Raw genomic sequence first — 18,875 nt, 5'->3', positions numbered from 1 at the left:
ATGTCCGAGTTTACCTATGTAGGGCAGGACCTTTTTTTTTTATAAGTCCAAGTGCTAATGGAGTAAAAAAAATCATCTTGGGTTCATCATAAAAGGCTTGTTACTACAAAGCTGTTTGTTTCTTAATAAAAGGTCTAGTCTGTGTTAATTAGCAATATGGCTTCCAACTGACAGACGACCCGTCAAGGATGTATCCTGCCTCTCAGTCAAAGGTCAGCTGGACCAGACAAGCAACAAGCTCAACTGCAAACTTAACGTGGACAATTGCTACCCATAATCATAAAGATGAAACGCTTATTTTAACATTTACAAAAAAGTAAGTCAATTGATTATTCTTTGTAATTCACATACCCCAGTTAACAATGTCTGCCAAAAATGTTCAATGTACACAGTGCTCAATTAAAAAAATAAAATGATCAATATAAATACAGAACGAATCTTTCCACGTTATATACATGCGTATAAGCAATCATTTGTTTGTAGTTCTAAAAAGATCTATTTTACATAGCATGCAATAACAATATTAAACAAACTCAACTGTTTTCCCCTCATTTAAACTTCACAGACATCAAGAAGGAAATCCTGTAAATAAGTGAGGGACTCTTCCACGTGTAGAGGCAAGGCTTGGCCGACGTCTGCCTGAGATCTGGACAGAAAGGCCTCCACGGATTTACAAATGTCTGCTTTTGTTAGCATATCATCCTTCTTGTGGACCAAGGAGCCCGGCTGTCCTTTTTGCTTGCTGGCTGGGTTGTGCAGAAATCCTAGAGATGAAGAATACAGTGTGGAGGTGAGTGCGTAAATACACAGGTCATGAAAAAGTTATTTGAACATCCTCGAGCCAGCAGAGATATCTTGCACAGTGGTCGATCATTTAAATGACAATACGTAATTGCAAAAAATGGACAGGCAGAGTGTTTAAAAACTTAACAGTTGAATCCTGAAATTGTGATCATACCTATATCAAAATTAGCAATCAAATTGAATCCAGATATACCATAGCTATAGTTAAGATGGGAAGGGGGGGGGGGGGGTTCCCTAAACACGATGATCCTGGTTTTTCCGAACACGTCACCTTTCATTGTCGTGTTGTAGCTGACGAACAACATCCAGAGGTGTTTAACCAACTCCTCCCATTTCTTCCAACGTACGCCATCATCCTGGGGAATCCAAATCACACATCACATAGTTGGTTTCCTAATTCCATTTTTTGGACAGACATTTAGACATTGGATAGATTTTCTCTTTCTGTGCGACGGGCCTTTTAAGTTGAAGTGTATTTTGATAAGTTTAAATGTGTTTAAAGATGGCCGTGTTTTTCCTGAAAAATAGAATATCCCATGCGACACACAAGGTTCACGGCATACATATATAATTTGTGTGGCTTTATAAATCCTACAAGGACAGCATATGCATACTAAACATTTTTATCCACACATTTAATTAACAATGACTAATTAGATCATCGTTCAAGGCGAGTGCACTAGTCACCGTCGGGTCTGCAGCCAGTGTGCAGTTCTCCAAAAAGTGCAGCATGCGTCCGAGCGACATGGGCACAGGTATTTTCAGTGGGCACGCATCGTCCAAAAGTTGTTCCAGCAGCTTCCACCTCAGCAGGTTACTCTGCAGGCTCTCCAGCAGCAGAAACCTGGGAGTCATTTGGCCGCAGTCAGATCCTCAGGAGAGGGAGGACGAGTGTGTAGCAGGAAGGAGAACAGTAACGTTTGTTCACTCTTCTCTGACGCTCACCTGTGTGCTCGTCGGGGCTTGATGCTGATGAGCGTGAGAAAGAGCTCCTGGGACAACTTGTGTGAGCTTATTGCAGGAGAGCGATCCGCCTCTAAAGCCAGACACAACATTCTCTGGAGAATGGACACGATTCTGAAAGGTTGAAAAGGTGAGTCTCTTATGTGAAAAGGACTAAAAGAAGTAACATAAAACCTTTCCCGAAAGTTGTATGTCCTTTATACATGTTTTTTGTCTTTTCTACAAAGGTGCTTACAAATTTACCTGATATGTTCATCTTCTTCTCTAGCAGCTTTACTAGTCTTCTCATTTTCAGTCGATTTGATAATGGAAGAAAACAGCCACTTAATGACATCCCTAGAAGAGACCAAGAAGATTATTTATCATAATTGACAAGAGGCGGGCGCAATCAAGAATAATGTTACGTGATCTTATTTCAGTAGAAATTACTCCACCAAAGATCGACTTAAGAGTATTTACTAACTGTTGGGTAAATTAGTAAATTTGTTTGTGAAATGTATTGTAATCTAATTATATTTACCTTGGCTGGTGCTTTCGCCTATATTTTTCAGCAATGCCTACATCTGTTTACTCAAAATTTGTTTTAGTTCTGCCAACTTACATCTTTATCTTGAGTGCATTATGGAATGCTTTGCTCTTTGCTGTTACTGCAAAATTTGTATTCACATGTTGTGGTTGACCTGGTGGTTATATCGTACACATTACGATCGGCAAACGCAACCTGAAAAAACCTCTTGTGAATTTTTTTAGGCGGACGCCAATGGCGCCACATGACACAGCACCTGTTGTTTTTGTGATTGCAACAGTGCTTATCATAACATGGATCTCAGGTGAGCGGGAGTCTATCAGTGAGGTAGTAATTATTTTGCTTCATCATTATCAACATTTTATTTTTCCTCAAGAAAAATAGAGGTTGAGTCACAAAACATTAGCATTCTTCCTCTGCCTGAAACAGGTCGGAGGTCTTAGCTGCCAAACTCACTGTACTTGTTGGAAGTGCTGATTGCACGACAACGTAGCTCTTGCGATGGACTGATGGAGTTCAGACGTGGACTTTTTGTGAGAGAAGTCATCCTCTAAAGTCTGCACAATATATTCTAGGAGCATGCGCACCACCGTGGGGTGATGCTTTTTTTTCCCTTCCTGATGAAGAGAGACCAGCATAAGAACATCAGTAAAGTCATACATAGCTTGTGAAATCCTTAAACGTCAAAGAGATTTTACACCAACCGTTAGTCCTGACCTCATTTCAGCCACCAGTAAACAATCAACTCGTTTTGTTTAGATTTTCGAAACAATAACATTTTTGCAAATACATTATTTTTCAAAATGGTTTAGTGCTAAAACTCCCACGCCAAAGGTTCCAAATGCGACTTGACCCTTTATTGTGTTTTGAGGCTTTGTAAACAGTCCACTGAAGTGCATTTTTTCTAAATCAAATAATTCAACTATGAGGTGATTGTCAAGGGATAATTCACATGAATGACATTACATTTACAAGAATGAAGGACAGATTATGGATATTTTGAGAGCCCATTTGCAATTTTTTTTTTCAAGAGGAAGTACTAATTTACCAATACCAATTTCCGTGAATGTTGATGCAAGGCTAAATTCTTCTGTACCTGAGTGGACATGACTGCAGTCAACATCTCCCAGCTCCACGGAACTGTGTTTTTATCAACCAGGTGGTGTCTGCAATCAAAATGTGATGAATAAGAAAGCATGAATAAGATGGCAACTTCATAATATGCGGTGATTTCCTTCCATCTTTCACTCTCGGAGTTGTTGGCTCACTCACCTTTGTGCCCTCATCAGCAGATTCCAGGCCTGCACACAGAGTTGAGGCGGACACAGCGGGTTCAGCAGGATGCCACTTAGCAGGTGGGACATGACATCTTGGGGAAGACGGCAACCGGGATGTAGGAGGTCAGACAAAAGCTGCAACGTCCCTTCGTGGCACTTCTCGTCCATGGTAGCGTAAACTAAGCTGAGGCTTTGGTCCAGGCAGTCAACCGTCGATTTGTCACAGTTCATATTTTCCTCACGCATCTAGAAAGAAAGCGTGTGATAAGCCGATGTTTAATAGGTGCGAGTAGATGAATTACATTTTCAAAACGTGTGAATAATGATTCCAACCAGGGTATTTGCTAATCCATCCATTATTTTCTGGCACGCACGTGGGCAAACAAAATGTCTTTCGTCCTGACTGGCGCCCCTGTACTCAACATCAGCGTTCCCTTCGCCATCACTGTCTCTTTGCCACATCAAATACGTTGGACTGTCGCCCTCGGATTCATCGCGACTTGCCCAGAAGGCATCCAAATCTTCACTTTTGGAAATGGACACAGGAGAGTCAACGGGATTGCTCAAGGACAGGTGATCAGACCTGTTTGATTCCACGTCAGTCATATCTTCCACCTCCAACCTTGAAATGATGGGCCCGTCCTGTGCGCGGTCACATGTGATCCGCGTTGGGTCTTCTTGGCTGTCGCTTGTGTGAGATGAGGCAGGGGTGAATGAAGAGGGTATGTTCTCCGACAATGCAGTGTCGTGTGGTTGTCCGGGACACACTAACCTCTGGGTGGCATCTTCTGTGAAACGAAGAGAAGCGTCCTGTTTTGAATGTGGGCCTTCCGTATCTCCTGTCCCTACGAAAGGACGTTTTTTGGGTATTTGGTGATTCGGGATAGGTTTGAAATGAACAGATGGCACTTCCACAATTGGCTTCAACTTAACACAGTCCGGCCTAGGTGATTTGCGTGCATGTAAATCAAAATTTAAAGTGTCATATTCCAAAGTTATTTTTGGTATTTTGTACTCTTCTTGTTGGCCTTCCCGGAATTCAACTTGATCAGCATTCTCATGACTGTCTTTGAGACGGCCTTTCTTTGCTTCATCCCCACAGGTTAAAGAGCCTTCCAAGTCTTCAGTTTTTGATATGGACCATGGAGAGTCAACAGGAATGTTTTGGGAGAGCTGCTCCAACCTGTTTGACTCTGCATCAGTCATGTCTTCTATCCCACTCCTCGAAATGGTAATCCCATCTCGTGCATGGTTGCATGTGAACGCTGGGTCTTCTTGGCTGTCATGTTTCCATGTTCTATTTAGTACGCTCTCCTCTTGTTTGGCCTTCTTTGTCAAAGTCTCACTGAAGTCTGTTTGTTTTTCATGCCACTTCACTTCTGGATCAGTCTTTGTTGATTCCCTCTCTCCTGTCGGAATCTGGATATAGGAAAAAAACGTAATTGTAATTGATGTACATGGAGACAGGAAAAATACGGTCAGATAGAAATTGTGCATGTGGAGCCCAAAAAAACGTGTACAAATTAGTGTCCTATCTTTTGTAATATTGACTCAATAAATAAATAACTTCTTCTTTCCTCCATGACTGCATATTGTAATGCCTCTGTGAAATAAAATCTGCATGTCAACTACAACACGTGAATGCAAATTGCATTTCATCTGATGTGACCCAATCAGACTTGTTTGAGCAGATAAGAGTAGATGAATGGATGAATGAATATACATTTTATGTATTGTTGACAGAAAGACAGTTTACTGCCACCTGCTGGCATAAATCTAGTAAGTGCACAAGGTGTTTCTAAAAGCCAAAGTAAAAAAATAAATAAATACAACGTTTTAATTCTGTGGAGCATCGTCTGATGGCCACTCCGGCCCTAGCGCCAACTGGCACATTCCCAAGCGTTAACTGGCATCTTTCTGTTGATCAATTTGCGTCAATACAAGGTAGTACTTACAAGTGGGTTGATGATGGCGTCTTGGACGCCAACGAGTACCACCGAGGTGGATTCTGGCTCGGAATCAGAGACGCTGTAAGAGCCGACAAATTCCAAACCGGATTCATCACTGTCAGAGTCAGAACTGATGGTGATGACATAATTCATCCCTCTTCTTCCTTAGCCGATCGACATTTACTTAGCGTAAAACTAAGTCCAGCGACTCTTAAAGTTAAATAGTCATTTAAAAAGTTTATTTTACACGACAGCTACTGAGTAGTAAACTCGATCAGATATTTGTATCATACGTCATTACGGCTTCCAGCTTCTTCGCTTGTCTTTGTCTTCTTCTGCGTATGGTTACCGGACATGAATCGGCATTAAGTGTGCACACTGACATCTACAGTAACGGAGTGGAACACAGGGATAGGCAACACGGACGGATGAGCCAGGTCAATCGCAGATGAAGGAAAAAAAACTTGATTCTGGATGAGATGTGGTAAATGGAAAATATAGGAGGAAAATAGCCAAATTAATGCAACAGATATTACAGGACTCCTGAAAATATAAATGTTTTGGTGGGACGGACTTAAATATGAAGTGATTTGTGGGGGCCCCAGGCAATAGTCTACGACCGCTGCATCATAGTTACATTACTATCTATTTTCTTTACAGTCTGTGGAGAAGTGGTACCTCAGAAATCATTTTAATTGACATCTGTAGGAAAATGGGATAATAATCACATCATCTCATGAGTGGGTTACTGATTATTAAAATAAAATAAAAATAACAATACTCATCATCATCAAAAGGTAGTTTGTAAAAGAGAGTTGGACTACAGTGTGCTGTTTGATCGTGTGCCTGGCAAGTGAAGTAAACGTGAATTATATTGTGGATATTGTGAAATTGTATTGTGCAAAAGTTAAAAACGGGGAGTCAGCAAAGTTTATTAATCTCATGTATGGGATTTCAACATTTGCATTGAAATACAGTAGTTTCATACTACTGAGGATCAGAGTAAATTCGTGATTAACAATTCTTTGTTTGTTTGCATAATTTAATTGGAAAATTCAAAATGTATATAGACTAAATGTTTTTTAATTTTAGTTTTGTTATTTGTATTATTATTTTAACAACGCCTTGCGTGTTCATTTCAGTTCTTCACAGTTACAAAGTGCCCAAAAGAGCGCCACTTGGGGGCGCTCAGGTTTTGCAGATATCTCGTGAATAAATGTGAATATTCTGAGGTGCCAAAATGATCAAGTCTGTAAATGCCCGTCCTCTCGAACATGCAAATAATCAAAGGTATACATGATCCTATATGTTGCTTTGATACTGCTGATATCAATACATTAGTCTGCAAACACTAAATTAATAAATATATTTATTAATGTATACATTCTTCATGCAAAGTTACCATTGAACAAGAAACAGAGTTCAAAAAGAACTATATATATATATATATATATATATATATATATATATATATTTATTTATTTATTTATTTATTTATTTATTTTTTTATTTTTTTTATTTTTTTTTTATGGCACAGTGAAGCCAACTCTCACTGGTGTTTTACAGCCAAGACGAGCAAACTAAAAATATTTGTACAAGAGGCTACTGTGCAATTTCATCTGCGTTATTAATGTTTTATGAGATCCATTTTCACAAGGGCCTGTCGCTGTCAAAAACAGTTCGAAGAAAGTTAATTGTTTATCCCCCTTAAAGGGATTATTGTCGGCCCCCCCCCCAAAAAAAACTGTTGTTAGTCAAATAATTGGATGAATAGAGCAACTGACCTCAGATGAATCACGTCCAGATGTAAGATTGACACTTTGCAGCACTGTGACACTGTTGTAGTTGCTCCCCACACTCTGATATCTTTCCTTTCCATTAGATGTCTTTGATGTCCTACGTCTTTGATGCAAAGAGGCCACAGCATATTTATCAATATGGTCAAGTGGGTGTCCCTGCACATTCCAGTGAAGATTTGCTTTGAAAATCATCCTCCAAGATCCAAGCGTCAGGGCTATACCATTTAAACGTCAGCATACCTAATGAGCAGCAAACCATGAGAGTTAAGATTTGAAACGGAAGTACAGTTCGGCAACACACGAGAAGGCAATGGCATCGGGAAACTACAAAAAGGAATTTTTGTTTTTGCTTGTTTGTGTATTGAAAATACAATACCATCTACACATAATTCACATACATATGCCACCAGGAATGCAGTCAGGCACAATGGTAGAGAACCGAAAGCCTGTTTATGATCAATTTCAATGATATCTCATTTGTAAGGAAAGTACATTTGCGGGATGTGACAAATCTTGACACACGGAGGCAGAAAACAACCCAAGCATCTGAAATATTATTATAAATAATATATTATGAAATAATTTTCATCAACGAGAGTGCCCGCTCTATCCTCCACATGCTCCTTCAACATGCATATTGTTCTAATATTGATGAGCAACATATGTCCATGGAAGAATATGCACATGTGGTTGCATTTTTAAAATCACCATTTAAAAATGATATTTTATGTTTCTTTGGGTTATATCTGCATGACAGGGCCAATATTTTCATGCTTTTAAACATTGAAGTTGGGCAATGCTGCAAAATAAGTACGAATCTGAGAAGTCTTGGCACTGGAGCAAAAATAGCAACACCACTAGGGGCGTTTCAATTTCATGTCTGAATTAAGTCAGACATCGAAAGGAGATTGTTAACGCTCTCTACCACTGCCAGTCAGAGGTCACGTCTGCTCCCTTGTTGCTTGAGAATGAGCTATATTTCGATCAGGCACCAATGTACAAATCCCTTCGGAGAGAAAATCAACAATGTTGTGTTGTAGTGCTTGTGAATTTGTAGTTAATATAAAGCAATGACCCTGAGAGAGCATGTAAAGAGAATTTATTTGGAACAACTCTTTAGTGACACCAAAAAAGTAGTGGAGGGAGCCAACGTTCTGGATACACAGTGACTGTCGTACGTGAAGAAAGAGAAAGGCTAAGAAATGTTACCCATGGGATCAACCCTTTGTATCTTCTAAAAATAATGCAAAGGTCCAGAGGGAAAACTCACAAACATAATTTCTTACTGTAGATCGTTTTATAAAGCCCACTGCATCAAGAAAAAGAATAACAAGATTGTCCAACAGACTGATTTGACATTGTTGGAGATGGGATAGCTACTATGTTTGAATCGGCCAAAGAGCACCGAGCATATAAGCAAATAGTCCAGATAGAACAATTATTTTAAATTGGCAGCACTTCAAATGCCTGCAACAAACCAAATTTTCCACTCACTACACCCATTTTTATTGATAGATATGAACAAACTAATGCAAGAGGCCCAATCGCTGCGGTCTACATTCCTGCACCCAGTATATTTCTATTGTGTTATTTTTGGGGATTAAAATAGTTTGAGAGGCCAAATCCCAGGACAAAAGAACTTCAATTAATGTTCTGGGTCATTTTCAGCAACAATGGTCCGGGTGGGGTCAATCCCCTCTTAACAGGTTATTTGTGGTCGCTGCAACTTACTACAGTCAGACCAGTTCTTTTCAGATCTTACTTATTTTTGAAAATGTCAACAATTTCCACCTCATTTAAGATACACATATCATATAAGTGCAACTCTTTTTTTTTTTTACGGATTCATCTTGGTACATGTAATATCCACAAATAAATATGTGGTTGTTGGGGATTGGACTTCCCTTTTCCGTCTTTTTTGTGTTCTGTTTACATCCATGTCACAGTCTCAAGCTTTTAACCTACGCCTGCCTGCTTCAGTTACCGAATAGTTGCGTCACCCACTCTTTTGGTTTGTGACGGTGAAGTTATCACCAGCATCTGACTGACAAAGCTTGCCAGTTCTAGAGCTTCTAAAGGATTGGGCGTGGATCACGACCCGATGACTCACTCCGCTGGTTGGGGCCGAGTAGGCTTGGCATGTGTCATCAACGGCATTCTCGCACTACACTACTGTCAAATCAATGCAAAGTTAATGAACCGTTTCTTAGTGTTTGTCAGGGTACACCAACTGTGGGCGAAAAAAACCTACAGGGTCCTGCTGAATTGGATTTTGAAGGCACTGAACACCTTTCCCGACATACATTCATGCCACTTCTAGCCAAGCTCGTGTAGACATTGCTGTTCGGTTGATAGTAGATCAGCAGAGCAGTCAGTTAAAGGAAGAAAACAACCACAAAAGTCTTTAAGAATATCCAAATTACAACAAAGAAGAAAATAACAATCTAAATATTCTTCTTAATAAACAGCACACTATAGCAATAATGTAATTAAATAGAACATAAATAATGAAACAGTTTGGCCACCGAGGGAGCAGTACACCGTAAAAAAAAGGGAAAAAATAAGCAGAACTTTGCAAAATTCTTGTTCGTAACTCAGCAAGCTGCAAGTCGCTATAAAGCCTATAAAAATGTACGTATGCTTATACGTTTATCTGTCTACATGTGTTGCCGTATCGTTTGTGGTCAAATATCTGTTTTTTAAAGCATTTTGAGACCACCACATAGAAAGATGCTTTTTATAAGCCCATGTGTTAGCATTAAGCTATCAGACTTCAAAGCAAAGTGATATGATTGTTACGTAATACGCAATGTAGAATTTGCTTGGTTTTAGGTCTGGATTGAGTCAACTTAAATGGAGGTGCCATTAATCAACTTGAAGCCCTTTTTTTTTATCTACTACCCCCCAGCCCAATTTAGCCCCCCCCCCCCCCCTCCCCAGTTTGCACGCCACAGGACATCAGGTAATTAAGCATCACCCCACTAAAAATTTGAAATAAAAGCCTCTTCTGAAAGTGACACCCCCTGTAAATCATTACCTGGTACTTCCTGCAGTTGAATAAATAAATGCCACCGACCAATATGTGAGGAGTGCGATAATTAGGTACGGAAGATAAATCTACTCGGCTGTTTATAATTTAAAGAGAAAACTTTATTTAGTGCTGACAAGTGTGACCTTCAATGCTTCATTAATCTGGTTACACTCTCACCTTCCTCTGTGTTTTAGTTCAAAGCTATATGGAAAAGTAGAGGGGAAATCTTGTTTGTTTGGAACACAACAAAAGGTCAGCAGTCATGTATTTATCCCTAACCTGTCAGGCCGAAAGACAGCGGAGGCAACACGAGACGAATGGCTCCAAGATGTGGAAAGATGACTGGGGGGGGGCAAAAACTTGAATCATTGTGAGGCAGTGACACACTCGCACAGACTCATAAGTCCTCTCCCACTCGCTATCTGCTCCAACACATCGACCATAGCCGAGGTCGCAGTCACGAATCATGTAAATAAAACAGGGTCACGGTTGAATTTCAGTCGGATGAAACCCCAGAAGGAATGATTACTTTTACAAAGCACCTGCAGCCTCAGATGAGTTTTTTACACTGCACCTAAGGCCATTTATTTCTGGAACATTACATAACTACACTGGGTTCTGAGCACATTCAGTTGAAACACCCTCCTTCGAGAAAAAAGAAACCCACACAGGTAAGAGGATTGAGGCGGCTGTGTGAACGCAGCCCTCGATTCCTTCGAGATGTCTGTTCTCAAAAGAATTCGAATCCCTTTGTCGAATTTCAAATCATTGGCGGATTTCATGAGGGTGCAGTGAACTTTTGTGTTTATTAGGGTATTAATAATCAATGTTTAAGAGCATCAATTGGAATGAACTACCTGCTTGTAGAAAGGTTGTTGAATGAACATGAACACTATATTCATTGAAGACTAATGAATGCATTGAGATGTGTGTGTGTGTATATGCGTGTATAGGTATGTGTGTGTTTTCACCAGAGTGGATTGCAGATAAATGGAGGTGTTTTTCACAATCTCGCAAACGAGACAAGAATTGCACATCAATTTGGCCTTTTCAGTTCCAAGTATTATTTGCCTTATAGTTAATTGATATAGTCAACTAAATTTAAGATAATTAAAATATTCAATATAGTGATTTCTTTCCGAGGCTCTACTACCGATTTTAAGCTATTGTTATACAGTAAAGTATGAATTTAATTCAATCCAACCTATTTGTTGATAGCACTAAATCAAAACTAATGTTTTCTTAAAACACTTTACATGGAAATAAAGCAGTTTGAAGCAAGCATGCCTCTTATTTGGTGAACTGTGCAAAGTTCTTAATCATGATAGTCTCTCGTTTTACGAAAGCAACGACGGGCACTGAGAAATACAAAATATGTGCAACCACTTGCAGCTTCAAAGATATTACTGTGTTACATCATCAATCATGCACATGGAACTTTCAAAGTTATGAATGAGCTTGTTTTGCAGACTTTTTTTGTGCTGGTTTTGAGCAAATCTGCACATTATTTTCCAAGTGAAAAAACTTTGCACAAGATAACTCCCTTTGTTTCTTTTGACCACATTTGGTCACTGCCTACAAGCAAGCGTTTGAAATATTGAATTGCGCGTGACAGAGAGTAAAAAGTGCATTCAAGTTCAACAGCAGATGGTAATATATCAACGTCATGTCTTTGGTTTAATTATACTTGGGTAACAAATTGTTGCGTTCTCTGCTTTGTGTCAAGGAATATATTCATAAATGTGTTTAATACCCATTTAATGTTAAAATAATTTTTCAAACAGTTAAATAGAGGGCATATACGTAATTACATAGTCCATCATGGGTTGTATAACAAGGCTTGCTCATTTGTAATAATTCCGATTGTATCTTTTTTACCCTGTGGGTGGGAGAGTCATGCAATGTGCAAGCACGCGCGTGTTGGGACTTTGCTGAGGTCGCTCCGTTACCATGCAGCAGGTATGTCCTCCAGCAGATGTCTTCACAGCCCTGATACATGGTGACAGTCACCCTGAAGACACTCGCCACAGTCTCGTGGTCATCCCAAGCTGTGTGACAAAAAAAATTTGTGAAATACTTCAACAATTAAAGTCAAAAACACCATTTGAAGCACTAAGAACTCAATTGCTAACCTTTACATCACCTATACTGTAGCCATACTGATTAATTTTTAAGAAATGCAGAATTAAATGTCATGGATTGCCATTGATATTTGCCATGGTAGTCTGTTTCGGATGTGCTTTGAGTGTGCATGCATGTCTTTTTGTATCACTGCTGCACACTAACTATCCCCTGGCCATATGTCAACACCATTGCATGTTTCATAACCAGCGCTCCCTCAGCTAACTGGGTGTATAGCTGGGGAGGCACAATTTGCATTAATGTACACATATGAGATGTCAGTGCAACTTTCAGTAATACGGGCCGTCCTCGTTGACAATGAAAAGCCATTGAATGCCACAAAAGTAAACCTTTTTGAAAGAGTGGACACGTCCGCCTCACAGTTCGGAGGGTGCAGGTGCGATTCCAACCTCTAACCCTCCCTGTGTGGAGTTTGCATGTTCTCCCCATGCCTGTGTGGGTTTTCTACGTACATTGTGGCATTTATCATTTCAGTTGACCTTTTAATAACATTTTTTACTTGGTGGTGTGCCACGAGGGCTTTCTGATGTCAAATAGAAAAAATGGGACGATGTCGGTTATTTAGTGACTGATTTTTTTTCATGGTCTGATTAGGATGTCTCAGAGGGGACGCCTTTTAGCAGCAAGCGCATTTAGTAAAAATACTCATTAAAAACAGGGATGATTTCTGTCTGTATCTTGCTTAGCAGTCCAGGGCTGCTCTTTCTACTCCACTACACTTTGCAAATCAGTGGATAAAAGTCAGGGTGAAAAAATGAAAGCGTATGAAATCAAACAGAACAAGCCCAAGGGCATCCTTGTAGGGAAAATGCTTCCTGTTTGGAATAAATCTCAAACCAGTTGTCCAAACAGCCTCTCTCTATATCTTTCTCTCCCCAAAATCGCTTTCTGCCTCTCTCCCTCTCCTCTTTTGAAGTGTCGAAAACGGGCTGGTCCTCGGAGTGATGTCACCTCCCTCCTGTATGGGCATGCAACCACTAGCAGCGTGCGTCGAGACGCTTGGCACCTCAACGCGGAGGCAGCATTACGCACGGATCTTTAAGTACGTGTGACAAGCTTTGTCTCGGATTTACGATGCATTCGGAACTACTTCGTTGCATCGGGACTTTTGGAGGGAGTTGTAGTGGTGGCTTAGCGTTACACTCCTGCAGTAGTGATTTTTTCGTCGATTACTCTGGATTTCGAGCGCATTACGCGCGCTTCGACTCCACGTCTCGGCCGTTTGGGACGAGAAGCGGAAAGCTCACGCACAAACATGACGCACCGGGGCAAATTTGAGCCGCGATGGATTCAAGTGAGCTGAACGTGCTCGAAAATGTCTCCAAGGATGTTAACAGCACGGACGAGCCGCTCGAGTGGCCCCACACGGTGCCGGCCGCCGCGCTCATCATCTTGGTAGTCGCCGTGATCATCTCCGTGACGATCGTGGGGAATGTGTTGGTGATCGTGGCGGTGTTGACGAGCAGGGCTCTCCGCGCTCCTCAAAACCTCTTCCTGGTCTCTTTGGCCTCGGCGGACATCCTGGTGGCCACCCTGGTCATCCCCTTCTCGCTGGTAAACGAGGTGATGGGCTACTGGTACTTTGGAAGCACTTGGTGCGCATTTTACCTGGCGCTGGACGTGCTATTCTGCACCTCGTCCATCGTGCACCTGTGCGCCATTAGTTTGGATCGCTACTGGTCCGTCACCAAGGCGGTGAGCTACAACTTGAAGAGGACCCCGAAGCGCATTAAATCCATGATTGCGATGGTGTGGTTGATCTCGGCGGTCATCTCCTTTCCTCCTCTCCTCATGACCAAGCATGACGAGCGGGAGTGTCTCATCAACGACGAGACGTGGTACATTCTCTCCTCCTGTGTGGTGTCCTTTTTTGCGCCCGGTCTCATCATGATTTTGGTCTACTGCAAGATCTACAAGGTGGCCAAGCAACGCTCCTCCACAGTGTTCGTGGCCAAAAACGGACTAGAGAGGCAGCCTTCACAATCAGAAACCTGCTTCGTCCGAAACGACCGCTTCGAGATGGAGAGTCCCAGCAGCCAAAGTTCAGGCAGCCATCCGCCGAGACAAGGCGAGCTCGACGACATCGACCTGGAGGAGAGCTGCTCTCCGTCTGATACCAAACTCCGCAGTCACCATTTCAGCAGAAGAGGGAAAGTGGAGGTTTCGGACAGCTGCTCGTCACAGAACTGCCGTATTTCCTGGGCTTCATCCCGCGCGTCACAGCTCTATTCGGAGCAAAAACACGTAGCGGTCGGGCGCCAACACGCTGCCGCTGTAAACAAGACCAAAGTGGCCCAGATGCGGGAGAAGCGCTTCACATTCGTTTTGGCCGTGGTCATGGGGGTGTTTGTACTCTGCTGGTTCCCCTTCTTTTTCACCTACAGCCTGCACGCTATCTGCAGGGACAGCTGCTATATCCCTGACACACTTTTCAACCTTTTCTTTTGGATTGGCTATTGCAACAGTTCTGTCAACCCCATCATTTACACCATTTTCAACAGGGATTTTAGGAAAGCCTTCAAAAAAATCATTTGGCCGTCTCCTAAGCGCACATAAACACAGGAAGGCTTTTGGGGTGGCAAAGCTGCTTTTCCCAGGTCTCTTTTGCAAGAGCGAGGAAGGAATGTAGGCAGATTAAAAGGACTCAGCCTGGAGCTGATTATTTCACCTCTGCACAATTCTGAAGTGACTTCTGGAAAAAATGAGTGTTGTAAAAAAAAAAATCACAATTTTCATGAAGATGTAAAACGTTGAGCAATACCAGGAGAAAAAAAAAAAAGAATAACTATCTGGAATGTGCGTGGTCCATTCATCAGTATAAAAAATGTAGCTCAGAGATGCTTCTCAAAGTCAAAGTCAAAGTCTGCTTTATTGTCAATTTCTTCACGTTAAGACACACAAAGAGATTGAAATTACGTTTCTCTTGGTGACTATCTGCAAACATTTAACAAAAATCAGAAGATTCAAGTTTTTGCAGCAACAACAAAAACAAAAAAAAGGAAGGGAAGAGTTCAGTGAGTGTAGGTGCTTTGAGAGGAAGCATGTGAATTAAACCCAGAAAAGGCACACCATCCTTGGGGCCCTTAAATGATGTGACACAAATCATAAAATCAAACAAACAAAACTGATGATACATTTTTATATATATATATTATTATTATTATTATTATTATTATTATTATTATTAATGCCTTCATTTATTTTGACAAACATTTTTCTGAATTAAAGATTGAATTTGAAACATGACATGCAAGATTCCACTTGCAAACTGCACGGTGATATTATTTTAGAAACTACAAAAGCCGTGTCCATATTCATGGAATTGGAAAGATAATAATGCTGACTTATATGTGTGTTATGGCTTGTACAGTAGTGCCTTGAAATACAAGTTCAATGTGTGACATGACCATACTCATAATTCAAAACATCTGTATCTAAAATCATCTTTTCTCACTGACATGAACACAAATGATTTCAAGTAATTTATTAAGCCTCCCCCCAATTTACAACAAGTATTTGGAATGTGTGTTTTTGTTAAAGCCTTCTATTGTGTTGTACTTTATAAAAGCATAGCTTAGCAACATAAATAAATAGAATGTAAAAGTATTTACAGTTTGTGTATTTAATGCTTCAATTCAACTCATTGTGATGCTCCTTTTTGTGTGCCTGTCTTGATCCGGGGGGGCTTGTATACTCCTGCCAAACAGGTCTGTCTGTATTCACACACTAACTATTCTCATGAGCTACTAAGCTGCTATGATATTGGGCTATTTTTCATAAAGAATAATATTATATGCATGTGAGAATTATATTTTAAATATTTGTTCCTTAAAGGCTTCTGAAACTGTGACAATAAATGCTCATCATTAGCATTTTAATGGCTAGCATTAAGATAGCGAGGCCTTTCTTAAGGCTGTTGTTTAATTGTTTAAAATGCACAACGTGCAATTCGCTGTTTTATGTTTAGTTGACAGTAAACTTCAATTGGGAGTGGCAAGAAACAGCTTGAAGTGTCTTATTTTACTACAAAAAGTGCTGCTTATTGTGAAATGAGTTCTGTAGTTTGCTGTCTCCAGTGCTGGCATCTCAAGTGTGCCCTTGCATTTAAAAAAAAATTCTGCCAAATGATGGCTCATACCTCAAAATTTTGAAAGGTGGTTCATATCTTGAAAGTCGAGTTACTAATTTCTCAAGGAACCAAGGTAGCTGTGCAAAACTGCAGTGCACCATACCGAGGTGTCTTTCTAATATCTATGTATTTTGGACTATGCTAGACTAGCAAAAGGCAGGATTTTTGATACCGTTTTGGCATTGAATTTCTTTTTTTGTGCAGGTGTGCCTAAAGTTGTGGCCTTTTGAGTATGTTTGACAAAATGTTCTGGTCTCTGAGAGCTCATTGCATCACTTCATTCTACAACAATGACTGAGGCAAACACTACTGGATAAGTCTGCACATGTCATGTGAATACACGCATATTATTTGTGCAAACATTCAAACCACGTGACATCCCTTTTCTCAAACACAAACAGGCTGATGTAAGATCAAATCTGGGTTATGCTGTCTAGCCATTGTGGCATTCACTGGACGCTTAAAAAAAATGTGCTATTTTATTGGCTATTCCTCATCATCAGCGTAGAAGTATTCAGCGGATACCCATTTTGTACACTGCTTGTTCTCATTAGAGTCACTGGTGTGCTGAATCCTATCGCAGGTCATTTCGGATGAGAGGCACACCTTGGATTGGTCATCTGCCCGCAGGGAACGTTTACACAAATAACTATTGGCATGTACACCACACTAATGGATATTTCAGAGTACCGTATACTTGGGATGTTCAAACCTCGAGGGTCGCATACAGAAAAATAGAAGGAAGGAAGGGCCAAATTCAATTTTGTTTTTTGATTAATCGAAACATGTTCAAACCAATCAATCACACAATCAAGCAACTGCACATTGCTTTTATAATGTTATTTTGAAAAAAATTGTGACTTCAAGGCTTTCGGTTTAAAGCTTAATGCAAATAATTTAGGATCTTTTTATTTTTTCAAGTTTTTGTCTCCTACGGCTGTGAATCTCACTAGAATGCAATAGAAGGAAGGAAGGGCCCAATTCAATTTTGTTTTTTAATTAATCTAAAGATGTTCAAACCAATCAATCACACAATCAAGCAACTGCACATTGTTTTTATAATGTTATTTTGAAAAATTGTGACTTCAAGGCTTTCGATTAAAAGCTTAATGCAAATAATTTCGGACATTTTTATCTTTTCAAGTTTTTGTGTAGCCTACGGCTGTGAATCTCACTCCGCTCCTGTGAAGCCCATCTCCACATTCAGAACAAAACCAAAAGCAATCTGTACTGAACTGACCATACTTGAGGAGAATTAACGCGATATGTTCTCAAATCGGACGGACCTTGACACAAAGCACAAGGTGGAGGAAGCCATATTGGTTTTTTTGAAACTTCTTATCTTTATTCTTCACAGATATTCAAAAATTATTTGATCTATAAATTCACGTGTCTATACATCTATAAAAGCTTCATCAATAGCAGTAGTGATTGTCACGTCACCCCACGTTTTGACAGCCACACTTAACACAGTCCACAGCCCTCCAGTATTTTGTAAAAAAAAATTTTTTCAGGCCATGTCAAACGTTATTTTAAGTAGATCCCATGGGCCGTTAAAAATGGTGGGTAGAGCGCAAATGGCCCCGGGCTGTAGTTTGACACCACTGCCGTATACTTAAAAGAAATCCTCAGTTTCCATTTCTACAGTGGAAACATACGGGTAACCCCAAATTTGGATCTAGGTGTGATTGAGTCCATCACTGCACAACATTCCTGACCACACAATGCCATAATTACTGTCAATATTTATAATAAAAACAAATGTAGACAGACTATCAATATAAAACAATAAATTTAAGAACAGTCAGTATGGTGGGAATTGAGCGTGCCTTCTTGTGTCGCATGACAAAGTATTCCTTCACTGCGCCACAATTCCGTGCATGCTGTTCAGAACCACAAAATGTCATAATTACAGTAAATATTTGGATGAAAAACACTTCTAGAGAATCAATATAAAACAATAAAATGAAGAACAGCAAGTAAGTCAGCAAGTGAGAGTGCTTTCTTATGCCACATGCCAGGTACTCTTGAGCAATAAGACCAGATACATGGCTACATTTATGACATTTTCACTTTCTGAACGTCAAAATGTCATACATTTCATCACGTATTTACATCACCTTGAATTGAATTAACCCAACATGTATGATTTTGTAATATGGGAGGAAGCCCGAGAGAAAGGTCAGACATTTCTACCCAGACGCTGTGACTCTCAGACAGAGACGAGTCGAAACATCAGGCCACAGCCCAGGTAA

The 18,875-nt window shown here is 40.3% G+C and overlaps 2 protein-coding genes across 4 annotated transcripts; one reads left to right on the top strand and one right to left on the bottom strand.

The window, feature by feature from the left end:
- Window positions 1-180: 180 nt before the first annotated feature.
- simc1 (SUMO interacting motifs containing 1) lies at window positions 181-5,888 on the bottom strand. Of its 3 annotated transcripts, XM_085901033.1 has the most exons (11): window positions 5,526-5,888; window positions 4,343-4,989; window positions 3,904-4,258; window positions 3,566-3,816; window positions 3,390-3,459; window positions 2,750-2,910; window positions 2,011-2,103; window positions 1,750-1,881; window positions 1,492-1,648; window positions 998-1,160; window positions 181-764 (listed from the first exon to the last, which is right to left on the bottom strand). In XM_085901033.1, exons 1-11 carry the CDS (start codon window positions 5,670-5,672, stop codon window positions 553-555), a joined length of 2,388 nt encoding a protein of 795 aa, XP_085757159.1. In that variant the 5' UTR covers window positions 5,673-5,888; the 3' UTR covers window positions 181-552. The 3 variants fall into 3 exon arrangements, with proteins under 3 accessions (XP_085757159.1, XP_085757142.1, XP_085757151.1); XM_085901016.1 differs by having other exon boundaries at window positions 3,904-4,989; window positions 5,526-5,887; XM_085901025.1 differs by having other exon boundaries at window positions 1,076-1,160; window positions 3,904-4,989; window positions 5,526-5,885.
- A 7,887-nt stretch (window positions 5,889-13,775) lies between these two features.
- Window positions 13,776-15,760, top strand: adra2db (adrenergic, alpha-2D-, receptor b). Its single transcript, XM_085905460.1, has one exon. It carries the CDS (start codon window positions 13,776-13,778, stop codon window positions 15,045-15,047), a length of 1,272 nt encoding a protein of 423 aa, XP_085761586.1. The 3' UTR covers window positions 15,048-15,760.
- The last annotated feature ends 3,115 nt before the right edge of the window (window positions 15,761-18,875 follow it).

This window comes from Syngnathus leptorhynchus, chromosome 2 (assembly GCF_054491065.1).
Source record: "Syngnathus leptorhynchus isolate UIUO chromosome 2, UIUO_Slep, whole genome shotgun sequence".
Taxonomy (NCBI): Eukaryota; Metazoa; Chordata; class Actinopteri; order Syngnathiformes; family Syngnathidae; genus Syngnathus; species Syngnathus leptorhynchus.
Note: the sequence above shows the minus strand (reverse complement) of the source record. Positions and strands in the feature narration are given on the sequence as shown.

Coding starts and splice junctions, on each gene's coding strand:
- simc1 (XM_085901016.1), bottom strand. CDS start 5,672: ATGAATTATGTCATCACCATCAGTTCTGACTCTGACAGTGATGAATCC. Junction 3,460..3,565: donor CTGCTGATGAGGGCACAAAG/GTGAGTGAGCCA, acceptor TTTTGATTGCAG/ACACCACCTGGTTGATAAAA. Junction 1,649..1,749: donor AAGCCCCGACGAGCACACAG/GTGAGCGTCAGA, acceptor AATGACTCCCAG/GTTTCTGCTGCTGGAGAGCC.
- adra2db (XM_085905460.1), top strand. CDS start 13,776: ATGGATTCAAGTGAGCTGAACGTGCTCGAAAATGTCTCCAAGGATGTT.